At 35.8% G+C, this 9,519-nt stretch overlaps 1 protein-coding gene and 1 non-coding gene across 2 annotated transcripts in view; both read left to right on the forward strand.

The window, feature by feature from the left end:
• Positions 1–2,452: 2,452 nt before the first annotated feature.
• LOC101311906 lies at positions 2,453–7,028 on the forward strand. The gene is made up of 3 exons (XR_183759.1): positions 2,453–2,617; positions 2,712–2,839; positions 5,176–7,028. It is a non-coding gene; the product is annotated as an uncharacterized LOC101311906 (transcript).
• Positions 7,029–8,646: 1,618 nt separating this feature from the next.
• LOC101308621 (importin-5-like) overlaps positions 8,647–9,519 on the forward strand; it is an 18,559-nt gene continuing 17,686 nt past the window's right edge. The window contains exon 1 of the mRNA XM_004289408.1: positions 8,647–9,042. Within this exon, the coding sequence (XP_004289456.1) occupies positions 8,647–9,042 (396 nt within the window). The remainder of the gene's footprint in view (positions 9,043–9,519) is intronic.

A 9,519-nucleotide genomic window follows, 5' to 3' on the forward strand; every position in this document is an offset into this window, starting at 1 on the left:
TATATATATATATGTATGTGTGCATACATATACACACTCTTTGGCACTTGAGTAGGTTGTTTTGCGAGTTAAGTGTGAGGTTTGATTAAGTTGATGAGTTTAATTATTCTCCTGAAACTTTATATTGGAATGATAATAAATTGGTATAGTGTTGTTGATGCATGAGGCTTTGTATGGCCGGGTTGATTTGATTAAATGGGTATAGAAGAAAACATTTTAAATTGGTGTGTATCATGAAATGGTTCTTAAGAGTCCGTAAGTATGGTTTTGATTTTGGACTTATGGTGGTAAACGAGATGTTGTTAGTGAAGGTAGAGAAGTAGAATAAAATGTTGAACTATGAGTGGCTTGATCCCTTTAAAAGGGTACGTAGGCAGCCCGATCAAGTTTTGGGTGCAGCCGCAAATAAACAAAACAAAATTTAGGTTTCAAATCCTATCTCATTTTCGATGTAGGATTTCTTTATTTATTTTATTCGTTTATTCTTCTAACACCTATGTAAGGATGTTACAAAGAGTTTGTTAATATGTTTCATTATGTGAATCAGATTTGCAATTTATGCGTAAGTTTCAAACTTGCAGTTGCAATTTATAATATACCTTGGATCAATTTGTTTTTTTTTGTTGTTGGTTCATATATATCAGCCATTATTCTACTTCTCTTATGATACATATGGCTAAGACTTTTTTCCAATTCCAGTATCTATACCTAACTATGCAACACTAGCGTATCCGATCCCAGATAGTACATGAAACTTGAATGACTTAAACAAATTAAGATGCAAAGACTTCATTTCTTCAATATCTAGTTTGAAAAGGCACCAACTATCACTTCATGTAAATGCAACCGCATCTTTACTATATTATTTATCTCTGTTTAAATTTTTACTCAAGGAATACATAATGAGTGAGCTTCAAACCTGAACTTTGACCAATAAACTCAGTAAATTGCCGATGTTAATTTGCCAATGCATCTGCTATATGTTTTCATCATTATATCTAGGTAATAACTTTCAAATTAGAATTAAATTCAGTTTACCTCATTGTGGTTTAGAGATGAATTCATGTTAGTCCATAAACTTTCTATTTCATCAGATTACCCTCGAGCTCTTGTTGTTCTGGTAATTTAGCTTCTCAACCCCCAAAACGTCATCACACGTCATCAAATTTCAACGTCCCAATTGAACGGAGCATGAGTGATAGGAGACGGCAGACAGAAAAACAAGAGTTTGAGAGGTAATCTGATGAAATTGAAAGTTTAGGGACTAACATGAATTCACCTCTAAATCATAGTGGGGTAAACTGAATTTAATTCTTCAAATTATATAATGCTATGGTTTGGAACCCCAATTTTGTATTGGTATAAACATATAATTTTTCTTGTTTTTGCTCCACTAAGTCGTATAAATCAGAACCCAAATGTGTTTCTTCTTTCTTTCTTCTTCGCTGAGCGATGGATCTCCCATGCGGCAGCTCACACCGCTCCTCTTTCGTTTAATTTCACCCTTGTTTACCCCTCTCTCTCCAATACATTTTACCTTGTTTATTGTTCTCTCAAGTACAAGCAACGGCTTAGATTACATAGAGGCATTTCAATGTGGTTGAGTATTAAATAAAAATCGTCAGCGAATTTTATCGGGCCAATTATATAGAAGTCTATTTTGAAACATTTTCTTCTATGTAGGTCTACCCAAACATTTTCACCCACATAAGTCCACCCACTCTAAAATAGAGTTTTGTATTAGGTATTGAAGTTCAATAAAATTACACACTGCCATCCAATAAAAATATATTCGATTCTCTCTTATATTTACAAAAATGTCACGTATCTAAAAAGTCAATAGCCACTCTCCTTTCCGGTAAAGTCTCCGGCCGACCTCCGGTGAATTTTCTGGCCGGCCAGCCTCCGGTGATGATTCAGGCGACCACAAAAGATACTATGATCAGCTAAAAAAACTACTACCACCAGCAAAAAAATCTACTATTACCACAAACTAAAGATACTACCACCAGCGAAAAAAACTACTAGTCTACTACTACCACTAATATAATATACTACGGCCAGCAACAAAAACTACTATGGTGAGATTTTCGACGACCTTCAACTAGGTCACATAAGATAGCGTTGCTGTAATGATCTCAATCTCAATTTTAATTAGGTTTATTTATTAAATTGCTTTTGTGTGTTTTTTTATCTGACTAGGATTTTGGTTTTGACTATATTTTGGACTATCAATTATATTTTCAAATCAGATTTTTTTTATATATATGTAGTTGTAATTTAATTAATTTTGGGGGAAAATATATGATTGGTGTAGAATCATCTAGTCCCATCTAGAAATCTAGAAGGGAACACGTTGCCCCTTCTATTTCATTCACGTGTCCCCTGCCGAACTCTCCAAAACAAACTCGTCAGTCTCTCCTCCTCTTCTCCCTTCTCTTCTTCTTCTTCCCCTTTTCTCTGTTCTTCACTTCTGTCTCTACTAAGGATCATCGTCTCCTTCTCTTAACCAACGACACCCAAATCGTTGGCTCACAAGGAAGAGGGGAGGAATCGCCATGATCGAATTCTATGGTGAAGAATATGAAATTATCTCTTCAGTTTGCTGCTAGCTTTTGTAAGTTTCAATACTCTTTATCTCCAACTAGTTATCTTGTCTCGTCTATTCCCCAATAAATTGAAGTATGATTCGTATCATGAAATTCAATTAGGGAACTTGGAATAGCAAGCGGGGTGTTTGGGTTGATGTTGGATTAACGTCGTTTGAATTGGGTGCTTGTGCGTTTGGAGTTAGCTTGCTTCTATTGGAGATTTTAGCTGCTGGTTTCCATAGATTGAGGTAGGGAAAACAAACTTTTCTTTATAGCTTTGATTCTAGTTTGATGTGTATTTGGTGTGATTGTGTTGGAATGGTTCTTGTGCATTCATTCTTAGCTGCAAATTTGACAAGCACTGTCTGTTTGTCAATCTGAAACAATCATTGAGTGCCCATTGTGTGATTATTCCTTGGTCTCAATTCCTCTTTAATGTTGATCGTACGAGTACTATCCTTGTTTTCGTTATGTTAGTTTTGATATAATCTAGCCTTGAATATCCTTGTTGAAATACCTTGAGGTGTGCTCAGCTGAATATGTCATTTTTATTTTCAAATCCTTTCCGATCATGATAGTGCAGCCATGGTGTTTATCTTGTTATATATACCATCAAAAGTGGTTTCAGTGAAGACTTGGTTTGTGTTTACTTTGTCTTATGGTACTGCTGTTGTATTTAAAATGGAGCCTTATATGGCTATTATGGAATTTGTTCTTACCCCATTCTTGTTGTCCGTTGTTGTTCATAACTTGATTCATACAAGGCTCACCCAAAGCTGATTCATGTTGGCTCAATGCTATGTTTATTTTCAGTGTTATGAACCCACTCCCAACTATTCTAGCTAGCTACTCTTGGTTTACCCTATAATTTCTGAAACTCAATCAAGTACGACTCTTGGAATCAAAGCATGATTTCTTACAAACATCTGATTTGCAGTAAAGAATATTTACATGTGTTATATACTTACCTATACATACGTTCATGGTCTTTTGACCTCAAAAGTGAAATTAGTTTTTGGCCTATTTCATGTCCAGGCTTACCTATCAGATGTTGGTGTTTAAAATAAACCACTTTTACCAGGTTTTCTATTCGCATAGATGCAGCTCCTTATATAAAAGTTTCATAAAGTATTTTGAAATAGTCTCATACTCATTGCTTGGACTTTATTACTACAAGTTCTATTTCTTTCCCTACAATCAGTTTATTGACTTTTGTATTCAGTATTTAACCCAGGATACCTTGAAAGGTTGCTAAGTACTTTCTATATTATACCTTCTCAGAAACAATGAAGTGATTTACACACCCTTTCAATACCGAAAGTCTTCCAGTATAATTCAGTCCTTATGGAACTCTGTATTCCCAGTCAATCTGTATATAGCTATACTTGAGTTCATTCCTACCACTTGATTTGGATTTGAAAGTGATCGTACCTCGCTGTCATTATTCTTAAAAAAAAGCTACTTCTATTCATAGAATGATCCAATGCTTTGTATTATGAGTTGGAGTATGTGCTTATTGCTAGTTCATTGTTTGTTAAGTTCTTCTCCATCAGTCATGGTCTTTGTTGTTGATTACTCCAACAGTTTGAAAACCCGTCTTTGCTGCTGGCTTTGAAATCCATGTATTGATGCATACCTCATGTCCAGCTTGCTATTGATTCTTCTGATATGCTTGTGTGAATTTATTTTAAGACAAGGTTCCATTCCTTGATAATTTCCTCTTGTCATCTATGAGTTTGTGAACTCAGGTTTCTCTACCTTATTGTTGTATGTTCTAAATGTACTTGTACCTGCCCATTTGGTCTTGACAAAAGATTCATTCTCTTAATATTCTATGTCGTTGAAAGACAAGAGGTTTATGTTTCTGTACCATTTCTGGGCAGTATCTCGTTATATTTTGAAAAAGGGATTTCAAGTTTGTTTCTGAAATCCTTGTTTGATCAGTTGGTCTGGAAAGTGGAACTTCCTGGAAAGAAATGATTAGATTTCAAATATTCGGTTCGGTTAGGCCCGGTGAATTATGTGAGTGGGGATTGTGACTCCCTTGGGTTGTTTAACCCTAAACCTGATCAGGGTACCGCATGTGCGGGGTTTGCTCGGTGGTATAGCTGGGCGGTGGGCTCTAACCGGCATCTTAAGGATTTGTTGAAATTCGAGTAAAAGAAAGTTCTATGAGCTTCATGAGTTTTCTCATCGACATTTTTTTCGGTTCATGATTATTCTTATCTGTTGATCTTGTTGTCAGGTTATCCTTATGATTAGCTTTCTTCTATTTCGTTTGTGTATACTGGCTGCTGATACTTGTTATACTTGGTAAAGTGTGATATCTGAAATTCCAATGTTATCTTCGAGTCGAGTTCATTTATTCTACTTCCAGACTTCTGATTTTCTCTCTCACTAGTGCAGCAGCAATTATTGGGGTTAATCTCATTTCATTGGTTATTTCTCTTAAGCTTCACGTCTGTTCCTGCCTTTCATTTCCAAGTGCATATTGAATTAGAATCTTTGTTATAAGGATTATTTTGTTGTACCTACTGAGCTTGTGAAGCTCACTTCCCTCCGTTTTATTTTGTTCCGAGGAAAGAAATGTGGTTGTGCTGGTCATAAATCCAGAATCGTCTTGAACAGAGTCCCTGCTAAGTTCAGTTTTGCATGTGGAATATATGTTGGCTGTTGGTTTTCTGCTGCTGTTATCTTGTGGATTATGTGTCAGTATGCGTATTTGTTTGAGAAGGTGGTCTTTTGTTAAGATTATGGTATGAAGGTGAAAGCTTACTGACCTGAGTTAATCTACTGTAAGTTTTGATACCAAATGTGATGGTTCTTTTAAAAAAGTATCTTTCATGTTTGTATAAAATGTAAAGTTGTATTCAGCCTTCTTGATAGCCGGTTTTACTGTTCATGTGTATCTTTGAAAGAGATTGAACTTGAAATGAAGTTGTCTTTAAAAATTCTGTTGTTCCTTTTGTATCTTTGAGGAGAACTAAACCAGGAAAAGAAGCTATGTTTAAAATTGTATTTGAACTTTTGTGTATTACTGTTAGGCTACTGTACAATGCAAATGAGTTTTGGAAAAGCAAGTATTATTCATTATATTTTGTTTACAGCTTTGGTTTACGACTTGTGTTTCTTGAGATGTCTAACTCTCTCATATTTCATCTCCTTGTTTTCATCAGAATGATTCTTACTTCCTCCAATATGCCAACGCAGCCAAAGTTTTGGTTATTTAGTTATGATGTCTTGCTTATTTCCAAGTTTTGAAAAATAAATAAATAAATAAAAAAAAAACTTATCCACCAATCTTTCTTTCGATTTAATCCATCACATTAGTCATACCCTAAGGTCAGGGTGTGACAGTTGCTAACAACACAAGTTAGTACCAAACATAACAAAAACTACTACCAAGCATAACAAAAGCTATTGTGACCAGTAACAAAAGCTACTATCACTCTCGACAAAAGCTATTGCAATCGAGAGAATATAACAAATTTAATGGTACAAACAATATGATGCCTTCTACAATGATAATTATGTACAAAGCTACTTCCGTAATTACATAAAGCTACTACTTTAGTTCTGGATATCTACTACAATAGTTGTATGAAGCTACTATTATTATTTTATGGTGATGCTCAATTTCTCCACCTTGAGCACGATTTTCTTGGTTGACCGAATGATCTCTAAGGAGGTTTCAATATCCAACTTCACATGATTTTCGAAATCTAATATTACAAATGAAAGGGTAAAAATATGCAAGAACAAAGAAACAAACAAATATTAGTATTTGAAATGAAAATAGAAGCTATTGATATCGCATTGAAAAGACACTACCCTAATGTTGAAAAGCTACTACCCCAATGTTGAAAAGATACTATCACAAAATAAGAAAGCTACTCTAATGTTGAAAAGATACTAACACAGACGTAGAAAGATACTACCACACCGTCAAAAAGATACAGAATAACACAGACAGAAAGATACTACTACATTGTCAAAAAAATACTAACATAGACATAAAAAGATACTATAACTATGTTTAAAGCATCATACAATACAAAAACTACTGACATCATGTAAAAAGCTACTAACATAGAATGGTAAAAACACTATATATAACAGTTGTAGAAAGCTACTGAATGTAATCAAAAAGAGCAAACAAAGACAATGACAAAAAATGGCAATGACACAAACACAGTCGACATAGAATTCTTATAGTGTCATAGTTGGAGATAGACAGCAAATCAGATTCACTGTATATACAGCAAATCAAGACTTTAATCAACACTCAACAAATGAAATTGGAGATAGACAGAAAAATACAAGAGACAAAAACTCATATCATACCTTGGAAACATTTGGCCTCCCTAAATGAAGAACATCAATGACTTGTATAAAAAAACAACAAAAATCAAACTCAATCCTAATCAACTACTACAATGAAATCACTAAATAATTTTCAACATTTAAGTTCCTCAGATCACATAATTTAGCTCATAAAACCATCGAATAGTAGCAGAAGATACTACAACAGGATACTACCGCATGCACACAAAGATATTATCACAGTAGCAGAAAGATACTGCGACAATTATGGAAAGCTACTATCACTGTATCACATTATCAACTTGTTCCGATTAAAACCAGTGGCACAATAATAAACCTTTATCACACTAATCCGATTAAAACTTGTCCACAACAGAATTACGAGCTCTCTGCTTAGCAAACATCTTCATCTCTTCCAATCCCTAATTTAGTCAAAGATCTAAGACATTCGAGCTTCAATTTCATCAATACTACACCACAAAAAGCTCTATATCAATCTAAACGCAATGAAATCAACACAAAACCAAACATTTTGAGGCTGTTCAAAAAATCAAAGAAAGGAGAAGAGGTTTACCTGAAATGATATTGATTGCTCAGATCGGAGAGTTTGAGAGCTTTCTCAGCTTACTTCATCAAGGACGACGACGGCCGAGGGCACCGCGACAACAAGAGGACTAGATCAACTGTGGGCTCCATACATCGTTGGACGAATCAGACAACCATAGATGAAGAGCTCCCAACTAGTCACGTGCGGCGTGGAAGGTCGACGAGTCGGTGACGGAGCTCCCGACTCCTATCGGGGCTGATGATGAGTCTGGGCTAAGCGTCATTGATGTAACAGAGACGGCAATTTAACGGCGTCAAGATCCAGGCGTTGTCTTCGTCGATCTGGCGATGTCGTCATCTATCAAGCGGCGCCGAGCTATTGTCGTCGAGCCAGTGTCGGCCTAAGACGCTGCCATGGCCGGAGATTTGAGTTCAGAGAAGAGAGGGAGGAGGAAGACAAAGAGCCAGAGAGAGAGAGAGAGAGAGAGAGAGAGAGAGAGAGGAAAGTGAAAAGGATTCGTATGAGATTAAGGGAGATAAACTGATTTGTAGGGAATGAGGGTAGTTTAGGAACATCGTAAAAATAAAATGACAAGATTAGACTTAAAAGTGGACTTATATAGGTAAAAATATTAAGGTGGACTCGTGTTATAAAAAAATGTTGAGAAAGTGATTAAAAATGTTGAGAAAGTGACTTTAGTGAAATTTTCTAATTTAGAGGTAAAGTGAATCCGTTTCCCTCATAAATTTAGGATTATTTCCCCACAATACATGATCTTTTTGGAAAGAGCATGGAAGATTGCACGGAAAAATCAAATCAATATTAAACTATGGGAATTTAGGCATGATCTTATAAAAAGAATAAGAAAGATTTGCATGGAAAAATCGAACCGTATGCGGTATGTAACTTTGTGAATTTAGGTGTCAATAGGGCTATTTCCTAAAACAATTCGGTGATGTACACATTCAGGATCCCGTTTCCCAAAATACATGATCTTTTTAGAAAAAGAAAAAAGGAAAGTTGCATGGGAAAATCAAATCAGTATCAAACAGGCCATCGAATCTTTGTCAAACTTGAGTTTATGGTATCATCTAGGCTCTATATAAGACAGAGGCCTCTGTTTTGGAATACTCATCCTCGAGATAGACTCTGATTCATCCATCCATCTCAATGGCTCTCGATAACATGGTCGTAGAAGATTCGCTAGATCAAACCAATTTGCAACCGCAAGTCGACGATACTAGTGGAAAAGACGAAGCTAATTCCAAGGAGGTTATCAAACCCGAGACGTCCCCCAAGCAGGAAAAGAACAAGAAGAATAAAAAGAGGAAGAAAAGAGTTGAAGTAGTGGTGGAGGAGCAGCAGCAAGTCCCGAAAACCACAGTGGCAGATGAGGAGACGAATGATGAGAGGAAGTCAAAGGTTAGTAGGGTTCTTCCTTACGGTTTGAGGCAGCATATTACGAGACACGGGTTTGATCACAAGTGGGTTGAGGAGCAGGTTCTGGAGGAGATGGTGAACAAGTGGAAGACCTACAAACTTGCCGAGGTCGCATCTGATTTGGCGGAAGCTGAATTTCACGTACTTTTCAACACCTGGGCACTTAAGGCCTACAACATATTCGGTTATCTAGAAGAATCCCCTAGATGATGCTGTCTTGTTTTCGCTTTCTTGTTTTTGTTTTTTTGTTTTCTTGTTTTCTCTTCTTCTAGCTCTTGTTATCTCTCGTCAAAGAAAGAAGAATGTTTTGAAATCAATAAAGCTTTTAACCCAATTGGGTAATGAATGATTATTCAATTTTCATTAGTTACGATCTCAGGGACCTGGTAATCTGCTTATTTTATGATTATTGTAGCTACACCCTTCCAAACCCTGAAAACCTGGGGACGATATGATCCTGTGGTTCTTAGAAGTTCGAATATCCTCTTTGTGCTAATTCGATCTCAACTGAAATCAGAATCCCTTGTGGACGGAAAGCAGAAGGAAGCAACTTGATTCATTTCATTTTATATATATATATATATATATATATATATATATATATATATATATAGGCGT

Source organism: Fragaria vesca, linkage group LG1, assembly GCF_000184155.1.
Source record: "Fragaria vesca subsp. vesca linkage group LG1, FraVesHawaii_1.0, whole genome shotgun sequence".
Lineage (NCBI taxonomy): Eukaryota > Viridiplantae > Streptophyta > Magnoliopsida > Rosales > Rosaceae > Fragaria > Fragaria vesca.